Here is a 15,399-nt window from a genome sequence, read left to right as displayed (position 1 = left end):
AGTTGTGCATAACATGAATAATTAAGTCTAATGGCATGCTAACCTAATTTAAATCCTCTCTTTGTTGTTAATTTCTTCCATAAAGTAACTGCATCATCAAATTTTCTTTTCAAATCTCATTTAATTAAAATGAGGAACTCGGAACACAGTAACAAAAAAAATAAAACCCATGCATAAAACAAAGTGCAAACAAGTGTAATAAAAGCATGCAGAAATCAAGCAGAAATCAACACAACACTGATAACAGAAGCAGCTGTTCAGCCAGCCAGCCAGCTGTTCAGGCAGCCAGCTGTTGGTTGCTCACGCTCCGCAGCACCTGCAGCGCTGCAGCCCTCTCAGCCTCCTTCAGCATGCTGCTGGAATTGGGTCCTGGCAAGATCCTGACGGAGCCCCTGAAGGTGGCGGCGGTCCCGGGAATGTACACCCCGTAGGTAAAGTGCAGGAACCCATCTGGCCCGGTGTGGCTGTAGTACAGCTCATAGTGTGGCTGGCCGAAGCCAGCGGCCTCAGACGTTTTACTGAGCGCCATCACTGGAGATGCTGCATGCGCTAAATGCCCCTGCGAAGAGGAGCACACAGGAGGAGGCGGCTTGGGGGCAGTGGGCCCCCCCACTGCTCTGCAGAAGCCCGGGGGGACAGATGCAGAACGAGCCAGACGTGGAGGCAGGGCTGAGGGCTGGCCGGGATGTTTCAGACTTTTGGGAGGACAGAGTAGCTCCTCTGGGTTTGTCTTCTCTGCTGAGAGCCATTTGATGAAGACATTCAAGGAAAATTGTTTCTTGAACTCTGGACATAGAAATGGGGCAGAAATGCAACAGTGAGGAGCAGAGGATCATTTATCTTAAAAATACACAAAGCACATGTTAACAGGCCCATATTAACTGTAATTAAACAAGGTTCCATGCTGCCATGTATTCACCATCAGGTGCAGCTCATCTTTACAAACTGGATATGGAACCAGCAGATATAATGAATGTGATCATTCATGGCCTTTACTCGAGCCGTCACATAATGACAACATCTGGTTTGTCAACTCAGCATCCTCACACTGAAAATGAACCAAGACCAACCTGTGTTCATGTGTGAGCTCCAGAGAGAAAGCCTGTGTTACTGTTAGTGGCAGCCAGCATTAAGATGTTCACATCAGCTACAGCAAAGTTACTCACTGCACCTGTAAGCTGTTCACATGAGCGGTGTCAGCTGGAGCGTCCTGATGGAACTTAGTGTCTTCTCTCTTTCTTTAGAAAATGTTCATCCATAAATCTCTTTCTACCTTTCCAGGTTAACTTCCATCCATCCAAAACTCCTGAACTATTTTTTCATTTCACATACTAAGCTCATCACCACTCAGTGCGGTTACATGGCTGTAAAAATCGGATTATTGGCTAAATTACAATCAGACAGTTATTAAAGGAGAACTCCGGGGCATTTGAAGCGCAATCCCATTGCTAGAGGTTGTCAAATACTGACAGTAGGACACAGACTGGTGCAAATCGGCGCTCCCTGTGAACAATACATGCCCAGTAATATTGTTGTAATGTTTTAAATACTTGAACGCAGTTTTTCTAGAGAAGATAATTGTTTTGTATATGTGATTATCGTCCATTGACTCTTTTGGGCTTTCACATGCGCGAGCCTACAACCAGCCGGTGAGTGACATGCTGTTTATAAAGTTGTTTTGTAACGTCCCCATGCCAGTAATGTGAGAACCATGCATATGGTTTTGATGGTAAGGCTTGTGACTTTATTGTCGGATGGTTTATAAAGTGGTGTGACGTTTCTGCAGTGTGCAAGTTGTTGTTTTACGTGGAAGGGTTAGCAGTTGCCCCTTAGCCACCACGTATTTGGTTAGCATGACAGGCTGAGCGAACAGCGCTATCTCCACACAGGGAGCGCAGATTTGCACCAGTCTGTGTCCTACTATCAGTATTTGACAACCTCTAGCAATGGAAATGCGCTTCAAATGCCCCGGAGTTCCCCTTTAAAGGATTAGACCGGTTTTTTGACATTGGGCCCTTGATTTCACATTATAGCATGATGTTCTACTCACCCCTGCTTGTTGTTGAACATTTGGAGCTGTTCCGAAGATATTCGCGAGGCGTCTGGCTGCTCTCATGAGATATTCGGCCATGAAACGGTTTCCTATGGGCAAGCTTATACAGGCACAAACTATGCTGTTTATAATTTATTAATTACTCTACACTAGCACTGATAACGTGGAGGTGCGTCGCTTACTTAAAAAAATCCGGGTTACTAATTTTGAATTTTAGCCGAATGAATAAACAGGCAGCAGGTCTGTGGGCTGTCTGTGGCAGTAGCACGACGAGGACGTCAGTAACACCCACTTTACGACAAAAAAAAAAAATCGAAATTACAGTAACCCGGATTTTTTTAAGTAAGCGACGCACCTCCACGTTATCAGTGCTAGTGTACAGTAATTAATAAATTATAAACAGCATAGTTTGTGCCTGTATAAGCTTGCCCATAGGAAACCGTTTCATGGCCGAATATCTCAAGAGAGCAGCCAGGCGCCTCGCGAATATCTTCGGAACAGCTCCAAATGTTCAACAACAAGCAGGGGTGAGTAGAACATCATGTTATAATGTGAAATCAAGGGCCCAATGTCAAAAAACCGGTCTTATCCTTTAAGTGCATGTAGACACCTTAATCTGACTAAGAATTGGATCGGATTCAGACCCCGAGATAACTGGGTTAAAGTCACTCTAAACCTGCTTGTAGAGGCTGAAGCTCGTGGTGAATCAGACTTTGCGTTCTGCGCATGCTCCAGATGTTTTCCCAGAGTCGTGACCCGGAAGTCAAAGGAGACGAGATTCCTGTTGTTGTCGCCGTCAGAAAGAAACAAACAACGCGATGGAGAATGCTCCGTTGGGCATCGAGTTTGTGCAACAAGCAGCTCATCACAGACCAAATGTAGAGGGACGCAGCTTCATCTGGCTCTGCGTTCTCCATCTTTCTCCAATGCCTGAGTTTGTTGTTGGTGGTGAAGAGGTCAACAGGAAGTGGCTCTATTAGCAACAGCTGGAATGGGTACAGCGCCACCTATCATACCGGGGTATGACACGCTTTGTGCCTCTGATCCCACTCATTCCCGCCAGATATCCAAGGAGAATTACCCTCGCTCAGATAAGGAGCAGAACCCAACTATAGCTGTAATCACATTACTCTCATCATGTAGACCCACTGAGTGTAATGGTCTCAGGGATGCTCAAAGTGGAGGGGGGCATTAACATTCCTGTTGCCTGTGTATGTTGTTTCAAAGACACAAACATCACCTTATTCACAGTCACCTTTGTCTTTGGGGAAAAGGATTTGAGAAACTTTCCCACACAACCTTTCCCCTTTTGGTCATCATATAGCTGGGAAAGACCAACACTTTTGGCGCATTTCCACTACTCGGCTCGGCACGGCTCGGTTTGGTTGTGTTTCCATTACAACCCGCCCACAGTATCATCGTGCCTCCTCTACGTGGGCGGGGTCGTCGTAACACGGCTGTGCGAAACCTCCGTGACGTCATTTACACGACGACGTTCTTGGAAAACCTTTTCATTCCGTGTGGTGCCGTCGAGTTCGCTCTGAATCGTATCTTCGGCGACCAGAGTCAGGAACGTCTGGACCTCCTCGACCGACCAAGGAGTGGATTTCCTCTGCGAAGCCATCTTCGTAGCAGTACAAACTGAAGCAGTAAAATGTGGAGTCTTGTCTTAAGTCTTGTATTTATTTACATTCTAGTCGGTCGTCGCGCGGTTATGACGCTTCCAGTGACGACACTCATCGGCCAATCAGTGGAAGGCAGTCGGCTGACGTCACGTTTTAGTAACGCTTCGGCTCGCTTGGAACCAGGGCTGAGGTGATACTGAAAGTCTACCCAGTTGCAGGTACTGCGTGCTAGAGGAAACACGCAATAGAGCCGTGCCGTGCCGAAGCAAGCTGGTGGAAACGCGCCATTTTATGCCAACTGACGAGCTGGCCTGGAATATACAAAGAATCCTCTTTGATTCATCACTCTTGGAAAAGAACAATCTTCTTCAGAGCCATCATCAAACAGAATATTGGAACTACATTAAGCATGTTTTATACCTTTGTACAAGTTGATTTAAATTCTCACTGACATCTCAAGCTTCATTTTAAGACTTTTCCCAATGTGGTACACCAAGAAAGTAGATACTATGTAACATCAGTTGCTTTTCTATGGAGCCACACTGCCATCTAGAGGTCAGTGGTACCGAAGCGTTAAGCTAAGATAATCCTGCAGTCAGATAAACTAACTCCATGGTTAAACGATGTGTTTCACAATGCTCCGGTGGTGATAACATTCTGCTTCATTTCACATGTGTATGACATTACAGAGTCCGGCCTGGATTTGGTAGCAAAGTATTTGAGACTGACTGGAACTAACGTCATCTTTTCATATGAATATGTTGTTTCCTAATGTGTTATTTCATGTCTGTTTTATATCTGTTTCAGAACTCTTTGATTTCTCAATGTTTTTATCCGAACACACTTTGTCTTTATCTTACTAAACTTTAGATTAAAAGCCCCATTCCCTACGCCCAGAATCTTAACCATAAAGTTTGAGGACATAGTATTAGCTGAGAGGTGTGAGCACACTGAGGATATAACATTACAGCCAACATCAAAGCTAACAAGTAAGTCCCATTAAACTGCATGTTTCTGTTAATGTTCCATAAATAACTCTTATTTAGTAACTAGTCGTGGTTGAATGCTTCTTGAGGTAATTTTGGTCAATTCAAGCGAGAACTCATGAAGTAGCACTTTGAGACGGATAAAGAATCCTAATTCTTTGTCCTCCCGACTGACCGGGAGGTGGTGCCCCAACAAAGGTAAAGAATATCAGATTCTTTCAATAGTGAGAACGCTACACCAGCCTCACAGCATCATGTGACTGACCAAAAAGCATTGATATGATGCAAGTTGAATTTGCAAAAGAGTGAAATGTTTTCCTTAAAAGCTGAAACAGATGCTCCTCTCTCTAGCCCTCCCCCCTTTAAAATGACCAAAATGGCTTTAAATACTTGGGAATTGAGATTAGCCGCACTTTGTCTACTACTTTTACAAAGAATTCCACTGCTCTCCATAACAGTTGGAAACAGGACATGAATAGATGGGCCTCTCTACCACCATCAATAGCTGGACGTGTTAACCTGATCAAAATGATAGTATTGCCTAAATTTCTATATCTCTTCCAAAACATCCTAATTTTGATTAAAAAATCTTGATAAAGTCATTATCTCTTTCATATGGGGGAGTAAACCCAGACGTATCAGCAAGATCCACCTCCAAAGACCAAAACACTCAGGAGGGCAAGCATTGCAAATTTCCTTTTTTATTATTGGGCATGCAACTTTCAAAAATTAATCTACTGGCTTGAAGATGAACCAATCACAGGAAGGGCGGACTGGGTGAAATTGGAACTCTCATCATGCCGATATCACTTAGGTTCAGTAATTTGCGCAGCCTTGCCCCTCGTCTGTAATAATTTGACTTCAAATACAATAGTTAACCATTCTATAAGAATTTGGGCTCAATTTAGAAAACATTTTGGAATACAAGGCCCTTCTATCCTCTCCCCTATTAAGTTGAACCACATGTTTACTCCCTCTCATACAGACCCTACATTTACCCAATGGTTCGATAAAGGGATCAAATCAATCTGTAACTTATACATAGAGGATACATTTGCATCTTTCTCGCAAATATCCCAAGCCTACAATCTACCTAAAAACGATTTCTTCCGTTATTTACCGGTCAGAAGCTTCGTACAAAAGACGGATAGGGTGAACTCAACTGTCCAATGTAACTGATGAACATTGTACCCTGTGTTTTGGAAATGACTGTAAATGGAAATAACATGTACATGTGCTGTATTCTTGTGGGGTAAAAATTTACAGAAAATCAATAAAACATATTAAAAAAAAAAAAAAGCATTGATATGTACAAACCTGCATGCCCGTTTCTGCGTGTCAAACCGTCCTCCGATTTATTTCCTGGTTGAAAACAACCAACTGATCAAAATTTTACAAGTTGGCAACAAGCAGTTTCCTCTCTGTGCCAGTCCGGAAACAAAGTAAGAACCGCTGTGAAGGTTGCCAAGAGTTCAACAAGCGACATGTCCCAGGCCGGCTGAAAACTGAGAATATACTGCAGCATTACCGTCCTACCTTCCACCAGCACCTTCTTAGCCATGGAAGCAGCATGATGGGATGAGAAGGCCACAATGGCGGACACCCCATTTATACCAGGCCCGGCCTTCAGGGAGAGTCTCTCCACCCCCTCTGCCAGCACCTGGAGCACCTGGGGGCAAACGGAAGGCACAGTAGCCATCTCAGACACATCAGTTCGTGGTTTGATCCTCACTTCCATTTAAGCCAACAAGCTAACGGGGGGCAGAGTTTACCCTCAGAGCTCTGAGGCTACATCCCCAGCATGAAGGGACAGAAACTCAAAACACTTTATTCATCCTTGATAGACACTTTGTGAGTCCTGCCATTAAAAACAAGAAGCAGACTTTAATGGAGCAGTTAGCTGAAAGGAAATTCAAACCGCAGGGACCTACTGCTGGGCGGTGTACCGGTTCACACCGAATACCGCTTTATAATTTCGTTATGATATGAATTTTTAATATACCGCCATACCGGTGTATTTGATTACACAACGGGGGGAACGCTGCGTCGCGCGACATTGTTTGAGACGGGACTCTTTTCAGTGTTGCGCTTCTAAACACGCATGTTTACTGTCTATTTTTAACGCTATTTAAAAAATACTGGTATTCGTTAAGCTGCATTTCCTTTCCCTGCTCCCTCCGTCTCTCTGTCAGCCCACACACACACACACACACACACACACACACACACACACACACACACACACACACACACACACACACACACACACACAGCCCCTCCCCTCCGTGCACACCGCGTGTGTCTCCATCAGCGAGATCATCCCTGGAAGCCTGGAAGCTTGCTAGCTTCAGCGCCGCGTTAGATTAGCTCCCATTAAAAAGTCCTATAAAAATATTTTATATTTTGAATCCAATGTTGTCCCGTCCCATCCCGACCCATAGCAAACAAGCGATTACGCCTTCTTTATAAAGTTAACTAGTTGCAAGTTTGCTGTAAAAAAAAAAAAAAAAAAATGTAGTTGGGTTGTCGAGGTCAAAACACTAGCAGCTGTGAATCAAATAAAGCAGTTTTTTTAAACTCTTAAGGCTGAGTTATACTTCTTTTAACTGCCCTTGCGCTTTCTTCTTGCGCGTATGTTACTGGCTCGAGACGTTTATACTTCATTTTGCTTTGCCGGCGCTTGCGTGTGCTGCGTGGCGATTCACTGCCAGGACAGTAGGTGGAGTAGCGGGTTTTTTCAATGACAAGCCTACTATGGTGAAAGCAAATTCATCGCCAGGACCTCTTCGAGTGGATTCATGCTTCTTCTTCTTGTAAATAGCCGGTATTTTGTCAGATTTTCAACACCTTGGGGGTCTAAACGACTACTTTCTCGCCTGAAAATGTTTCAAATATTGCTAAAGTTACATATTTACAGAGTTTATAGCTTAAGCGAAATCAGCTTTTCAGGCCGGCTGATTTCGGCTCGGGCAGGAGTGAAGTGCACTGTGTGTAAACGCTCTGCATACTGTCAGATCGATGAGTATGCCGTTTTCAAGTAGTAGGCTTGCGTCTTTTCTTGCGTGAAGTTTAGAAAATTGAGGTGACACACGCAAGCTCGCAATGGGGGGCTTGCAACCGCGCAAGGGCTTGCGTTTCTTCTTGAGTCTTGCTTTGCGTCTTGCGTTACCGACTATAAACCAGGCTTTACACTGAATGTTTGCTGCTTCAATCCAGAAAACTATTTTCCGCGATTGAAGAAGAGACGTGCGTGTTGAGGATGAGGAGCAGCCTGAACCGGAGGTATCAGTGTAATTAGCTATGTTATTCATTTGTTTACAATGAAGATGTGAATATTAATACAATAAAGTTCTGTGTGACCAATTATTAACGAAGGAATTATTTTGAAGAATTTTTATTTTGAATTCTGTTCTCAATCTGTAGAAAATGCTGTGAACACCTAATTATGCATGAAAAAAATACCGTGATATGTATTTTTGGTCATACCGCCCAGCACTACAAGGACCTGATACAAATAACTGAAGCCGGCCCCCCGGCCCCCCAGCCCCCTGAACCCTGGGTGGGGAAGCCGGCCCCCTGAACATGTAACATGTGGAGGCTGTCGCTGTCCCTACATGTGGAGGCTGTCCCTACATGTGGAGGCTGTCCCTGTATGTGGAGGCTGTCCCTGTCCCTGCATGTGGAGGCTGTCGCTGTCCCTACATGTGGAGGCTGTCCCTGTCCCTACATGTGGAGGCTGTCCCTGTATGTGGAGGCTGTCCCTGTCCCTGCATGTGGAGGCTGTCGCTGTCCCTACATGTGGAGGCTGTCCCTGTCCCTACATGTGGAGGCTGTCCCTGTATGTGGAGGCTGTCCCTGTCCCTGCATGTGGAGGCTGTCCCTGTATGTGGAGGCTGTCCCTGTCCCTGCATGTGGAGGCCGTCCCTGTCCCTGCATGTGGAGGCTGTCTCTGTCCCTGTCCCTGCATGTGGAGGCTGTCTCTGTCACTGTCCCTGCATGTGGAGGCTGTCGCTGTCCCTGTCCCTGCATGTGGAGGCTGTCCCTGTCCCTGCATGTGGAGGCTGTCTCTGTCCCTGTCCCTGCATGTGGAGGCTGTCTCTGTCCCTGTCCCTGCATGTGGAGGCTGTCTCTGTCCCTGTCCCTGCATGTGGAGGCTGTCCCTGTCCCTGCATGTGGAGGCTGTCCCTGTCCCTACATGTGGAGGCTGTCCCTGTATGTGGAGGCTGTCCCTGTATGTGGAGGCTGTCCCTGTCCCTACATGTGGAGGCTGTCCCTGTCCCTACATGTGGAGGCTGTCCCTGCATGTGGAAGCTGTCCCTGTCCCTACATGTGGAGGCTGTCCCTGTCCCTACATGTGGAGGCTGTCCCTGCATGTGGAAGCTGTCCCTGTCCCTACATGTGGAGGCTGTCCCTGCATGTGGAGGCTGTCCCTGTCCCTGCATGTGGAGGCTGTCGCTGTCCCTACATGTGGACGCTGTCCCTGTCCCTACATGTGGAGGCTGTCCCTGTCCCTACATGTGGAGGCTGTCCCTGTATGTGGAGGCTGTCCCTGTATGTGGAGGCTGTCCCTGTCCCTACATGTGGAGGCTGTCCCTGTATGTGGAGGCTGTCCCTGCATGTGGAAGCTGTCCCTGTCCCTACATGTGGAGGCTGTCCCTGTCCCTACATGTGGAGGCTGTCCCTGCATGTGGAAGCTGTCCCTGTCCCTGCATGTGGAGGCTGTCCCTGTCCCTGCATGTGGAGGCTGTCCCTGTACCTGCATGTGGAGGCTGTCCCTGTACCTGCATGTGGAGGCTGTCCCTGTCCCTGCATGTGGAGGCTGTCGCTGTCCCTGTCCCTACATGTGGAGGCTGTCCCTGTCCCTGCATGTGGAAGCTGTCCCTGTCCCTGCATGTGGAGGCTGTCCCTGTATGTGGAGGATGTCCCTGTCCCTGCATGTGGAGGCCGTCCCTGTCCCTGCATGTGGAAGCTGTCCCTGTCCCTGCATGTGGAGGCTGTCCCTGTCCCTGCATGTGGAAGCTGTCCCTGTCCCTGCATGTGGAGGCTGTCCCTGTCCCTGCATGTGGAGGCTGTCGCTGTCCCTACATGTGGAGGCTGTCCCTGTCCCTACATGTGGAGGCTGTCCCTGTCCCTGCATGTGGAAGCTGTCCCTGTCCCTGCATGTGGAGGCTGTCCCTGTATGTGGAGGCTGTCCCTGTCCCTGCATGTGGAGGCTGTCCCTGTATGTGGAGGCTGTCCCTGTCCCTGTCCCTTCATGTGGAGGCTGTCCCTGTCCCTGCATGTGGAGGCCGTCCCTGTCCCTGCATGTGGAGGCTGTCTCTGTCCCTGTATGTGGAAGCTGTCCCTGTCCCTGCATGTGGAGGCTGTCCCTGTATGTGGAGGCTGTCCCTGTCCCTGCATGTGGAGGCTGTCCCTGTATGTGGAGGCTGTCCCTGTCCCTGCATGCGGAAGCTGTCCCTGTCCCTTCATGTGGAGGCTGTCCCTGTATGTGGAGGCTGTCCCTGTCCCTTCATGTGGAGGTTGTCGCTGTCCCTGTCCCTGCATGTGGAGGCTGTCCCTGTCCCTGTCCCTGCATGTGGAGGCTGTCCCTGTCCCTGCATGTGGAGGCTGTCCCTGTCCCTTCATGTGGAGGCTGTCCCTGTCCCTTCATGTGGAGGCTGTCCCTGTCCCTGCATGTGGAGGCTGTCCCTGTCCCTGCATGTGGAGGCTGTCCCTGTCCCTGCATGTGGAGGCTGTCCCTGTATGTGGAGGCTGTCCCTGTCCCTGCATGTGGAGGCCGTCCCTGTCCCTGCATGTGGAGGCTGTCCCTGTCCCTGCATGTGGAAGCTGTCCCTGTCCCTGCATGTGGAGGCTGTCCCTGTCCCTGCATGTGGAGGCTGTCGCTGTCCCTACATGTGGAGGCTGTCCCTGTCCCTGCATGTGGAGGCTGTCCCTGTCCCTGCATGTGGAAGCTGTCCCTGTCCCTGCATGTGGAGGCTGTCCCTGTATGTGGAGGCTGTCCCTGTCCCTGCATGTGGAGGCCGTCCCTGTCCCTGCATGTGGAGGCTGTCCCTGTATGTGGAGGCTGTCCCTGTCCCTGCATGTGGAGGCCGTCCCTGTCCCTGCATGTGGAGGCTGTCTCTGTCCCTGTCCCTGCATGTGGAGGCTGTCCCTGTCCCTGTCCCTGCATGTGGAGGCTGTCGCTGTCCCTGTCCCTGCATGTGGAGGCTGTCCCTGTCCCTGCATGTGGAGGCTGTCCCTGTCCCTTCATGTGGAGGCTGTCCCTGTCCCTGCATGTGGAGGCTGTCCCTGTCCCTGCATGTGGAGGCTGTCCCTGTATGTGGAGGCTGTCCCTGTCCCTTCATGTGGAGGCTGTCCCTGTATGTGGAGGCTGTCCCTGTCCCTGCATGTGGAGGCTGTCCCTGTCCCTGCATGTGGAGGCCGTCCCTGTCCCTGCATGTGGAGGCTGTCCCTGTATGTGGAGGCTGTCCCTGTCCCTGCATGTGGAAGCTGTCCCTGTCCCTGCATGTGGAGGCTGTCCCTGTCCCTGCATGTGGAGGCTGTCCCTGTCCCTGCATGTGGAAGCTGTCCCTGTCCCTGCATGTGGAGGCTGTCCCTGTCCCTGCATGTGGAGGCTGTCCCTGTCCCTGCATGTGGAGGCTGTCGCTGTCCCTACATGTGGAGGCTGTCCCTGTCCCTACATGTGGAAGCTGTCCCTGTCCCTGCATGTGGAGGCTGTCCCTGTATGTGGAGGCTGTCCCTGTCCCTGCATGTGGAGGCCGTCCCTGTCCCTGCATGTGGAGGCTGTCTCTGTCCCTGCATGTGGAAGCTGTCCCTGTCCCTGCATGTGGAGGCTGTCCCTGTATGTGGAGGCTGTCCCTGTCCCTGCATGTGGAGGCTGTCCCTGTCCCTGCATGTGGAGGCTGTCCCTGTCCCTGCATGTGGAGGCTGTCCCTGTCCCTGCATGTGGAGGCTGTCCCTGTCCCTGTATGTGGAGGCTGTCCCTGTCCCTGCATGTGGAGGCTGTCCCTGTCCCTGCATGTGGAGGCTGTCCCTGTCCCTGCATGTGGAGGCTGTCCCTGTCCCTGCATGTGGAGGCTGTCCCTGTCCCTGCATGTGGAGGCTGTCCCTGTCCCTGCATGTGGAGGCTGTCCCTGTATGTGGAGGCTGTCCCTGTCCCTTCATGTGGAGGCTGTCCCTGTATGTGGAGGCTGTCCCTGTCCCTTCATGTGGAGGCTGTCCCTGTCCCTGTCCCTACATGTGGAGGCTGTCCCTGTCCCTGCATGTGGAGGCTGTCCCTGTCCCTGCATGTGGAGGCTGTCCCTGTCCCTGCATGTGGAGGCTGTCCCTGTCCCTGCATGTGGAAGCTGTCGCTGTCCCTGTCCCTACATGTGGAGGCTGTCCCTGTCCCTGCATGTGGAAGCTGTCCCTGTCCCTGCATGTGGAGGCTGTCCCTGTCCCTTCATGTGGAGGCTGTCCCTGTCCCTGCATGTGGAGGCTGTCCCTGTCCCTGCATGTGGAGGCCGTCCCTGTCCCTGCATGTGGAGACCGTCCCTGTCCCTTCATGTGGAGGCTGTCCCTGTCCCTGCATGTGGAGGCTGTCACTGTCCCTGCATGTGGAGGCTGTCCCTGTCCCTACATGTGGAGGCCGTCCCTGGCCCTGCATGTGGAGGCCGTCCCTGTCCCTGCATGTGGAGGCTGTCCCTGTCCCTTCATGTGGAGGCTGTCCCTGTCCCTGCATGTGGAGGCTGTCCCTGCATGTGGAGGCTGTCCCTGTCCCTGCATGTGGAAGCTGTCCCTGCATGTGGAGGCTGTCCCTGTCCCTGTCCCTTCATGTGGAGGCTGTCCCTGTCCCTGCATGTGGAAGCTGTCCCTGCATGTGGAGGCTGTCCCTGTCCCTGTCCCTTCATGTGGAGGCTGTCCCTGTCCCTGCATGTGGAGGCTGTCCCTGCATGTGGAGGCTGTCCCTGTCCGTGCATGTGGAAGCTGTCCCTGCATGTGGAGGCTGTCCCTGTATGTGGAGACTGTCCCTGTCCCTGTCCCTTCATGTGGAGGCTGTCCCTGTCCCTGCATGTGGAAGCTGTCCCTGTCCCTACATGTGGAGGCTGTCCCTGTCCCTGCATGTGGAGGCTGTCTCTGTCTCTGCATGTGGAGGCTGTCCCTGTCCCTGCATGTGGAGGCTGTCCCTGCATGTGGAGGCTGTCCCTGTCCCTGCATGTGGAGGCTGTCCCTGCATGTGGAGGCTGTCCCTGTACCTTCATGTGGAGGCTGTCCCTGTCCCTGCATGTGGAGGCTGTCCCTGTATGTGGAGGCTGTCCCTGTATGTGGAGGCTGTCCCTGTGCCTTCATGTGGAGGCTGTCCCTGCATGTGGAGGCTGTCCCTGTCCCTGCATGTGGAGGCCGTCCCTGTCCCTGCATGTGGAGGCCGTCCCTGTCCCTGCATGTGGAGGCTGTCTCTATCCCTGCATGTGGAAGCTGTCCCTGTCCCTGCATGTGGAGGCTGTCCCTGTATGTGGAGGCTGTCCCTGTCCCTGCATGTGGAGGCTGTCCCTGTCCCTGCATGTGGAAGCTGTCCCTGTCCCTTCATGTGGAGGCTGTCCCTGTCCCTGCATGTGGAGGCTGTCCCTGTCCCTGCATGTGGAGGCTGTCCCTGTCCCTGCATGTGGAGGCTGTCCCTGTATGTGGAGGCTGTCCCTGTCCCTTCATGTGGAGGCTGTCCCTGTATGTGGAGGCTGTCCCTGTCCCTTCATGTGGAGGCTGTCGCTGTCCCTGTCCCTGCATGTGGAGGCTGTCCCTGTCCCTGCATGTGGAAGCTGTCGCTGTCCCTGTCCCTACATGTGGAGGCTGTCCCTGTCCCTGCATGTGGAGGCTGTCCCTGTCCCTGCATGTGGAGGCTGTCCCTGTCCCTACATGTGGAGGCTGTCCCTGTCCCTGCATGTGGAGGCTGTCGCTGTCCCTGTCCCTGCATGTGGAGGCTGTCCCTGTCCCTGCATGTGGAAGCTGTCGCTGTCCCTGTACCTACATGTGGAGGCTGTCCCTGTCCCTGCATGTGGAAGCTGTCCCTGTCCCTGCATGTGGAGGCTGTCCCTGTCCCTTCATGTGGAGGCTGTCCCTGTCCCTGCATGTGGAGGCTGTCCCTGTCCATGCATGTGGAGGCTGTCCCTGTCCCTACATGTGGAGGCCGTCCCTGTCCCTGCATGTGGAGGCCGTCCCTGTCCCTGCATCTGGAGGCCGTCCCTGTCCCTTCATGTGGAGGCCGTCCCTGTCCCTGCATGTGGAGGCTGTCACTGTCCCTGCATGTGGAAGCTGTCCCTGTCCCTGCATGTGGAGGCTGTCCCTGTATGTGGAGGCTGTCCCTGTCCCTGCATGTGGAGGCTGTCCCTGTATGTGGAGGCTGTCCCTGTCCCTGCATGTGGAGGCTGTCCCTGTCCCTACATGTGGAGGCCGTCCCTGGCCCTGCATGTGGAGGCCGTCCCTGTCCCTGCATGTGGAGGCTGTCCCTGTCCCTTCATGTGGAGGCTGTCCCTGTCCCTGCATGTGGAGGCTGTCCCTGCATGTGGAGGCTGTCCCTGTCCCTGCATGTGGAAGCTGTCCCTGCATGTGGAGGCTGTCCCTGTCCCTGTCCCTTCATGTGGAGGCTGTCCCTGTCCCTGCATGTGGAAGCTGTCCCTGCATGTGGAGGCTGTCCCTGTCCCTGTCCCTTCATGTGGAGGCTGTCCCTGTCCCTGCATGTGGAGGCTGTCCCTGCATGTGGAGGCTGTCCCTGTATGTGGAGACTGTCCCTGTCCCTGTCCCTTCATGTGGAGGCTGTCCCTGTCCCTGCATGTGGAAGCTGTCCCTGTCCCTACATGTGGAGGCTGTCCCTGTCACTGCATGTGGAGGCTGTCTCTGTCTCTGCATGTGGAGGCTGTCTCTGCATGTGGAGGCTGTCCCTGTCTCTGCATGTGGAGGCTGTCCCTGTCCCTGCATGTGGAGGCTGTCCCTGTCCCTGCATGTGGAGGCTGTCCCTGCATGTGGAGGCTGTCCCTGTACCTTCATGTGGAGGCTGTCCCTGTCCCTGCATGTGGAGGCTGTCCCTGTATGTGGAGGCTGTCCCTGTATGTGGAGGCTGTCCCTGTCCCTTCATGTGGAGGCTGTCCCTGCATGTGGAGGCTGTCCCTGTCCCTGCATGTGGAGGCCGTCCCTGTCCCTGCATGTGGAGGCCGTCCCTGTCCCTGCATGTGGAGGCTGTCTCTATCCCTGCATGTGGAAGCTGTCCCCGTCCCTGCATGTGGAGGCTGTCCCTGTATGTGGAGGCTGTCCCTGTCCCTGCATGTGGAGGCTGTCCCTGTCCCTGCATGTGGAAGCTGTCCCTGTCCCTTCATGTGGAGGCTGTCCCTGTCCCTGCATGTGGAGGCTGTCCCTGTCCCTGCATGTGGAGGCTGTCCCTGTATGTGGAGGCTGTCCCTGTCCCTTCATGTGGAGGCTGTCCCTGTATGTGGAGGCTGTCCCTGTCCCTTCATGTGGAGGCTGTCCCTGTCCCTGTCCCTACATGTGGAGGCTGTCCCTGTCCCTGCATGTGGAGGCTGTCCCTGTCCCTGCATGTGGAGGCTGTCCCTGTCCCTGCATGTGGAAGCTGTCGCTGTCCCTGTCCCTACATGTGGAGGCTGTCCCTGTCCCTGCATGTGGAAGCTGTCCCTGTCCCTGCATGTGGAGGCTGTCCCTGTCCCTTCATGTGGAGACTGTCCCTGTCCCTGCATGTGGAGGCTGTCCCTGT

At 52.3% G+C, this 15,399-nt stretch overlaps 1 protein-coding gene across 1 annotated transcript in view; it reads right to left on the bottom strand.

Moving 5' to 3' along the window:
• Nucleotides 1-143: 143 nt before the first annotated feature.
• The window catches only part of dnd1 (DND microRNA-mediated repression inhibitor 1), a 69,709-nt gene continuing 54,453 nt past the window's right edge, over nt 144-15,399 (bottom strand). The window contains exons 4-5 of the mRNA XM_075482109.1: nt 6,201-6,333; nt 144-786 (exon numbers count right to left, since the gene is read on the bottom strand). Of these exons, the coding sequence (XP_075338224.1) occupies nt 278-786; nt 6,201-6,333 (642 nt within the window). The 3' untranslated portion in view covers nt 144-277. The remainder of the gene's footprint in view (nt 787-6,200; nt 6,334-15,399) is intronic.

The sequence above is a fragment of the Odontesthes bonariensis genome, chromosome 13 (assembly GCF_027942865.1).
Source record: "Odontesthes bonariensis isolate fOdoBon6 chromosome 13, fOdoBon6.hap1, whole genome shotgun sequence".
Lineage (NCBI taxonomy): Eukaryota > Metazoa > Chordata > Actinopteri > Atheriniformes > Atherinopsidae > Odontesthes > Odontesthes bonariensis.
The sequence above is the reverse complement of the archived record's forward strand: the minus strand, read 5'-3'. Positions and strand labels throughout refer to the sequence as shown.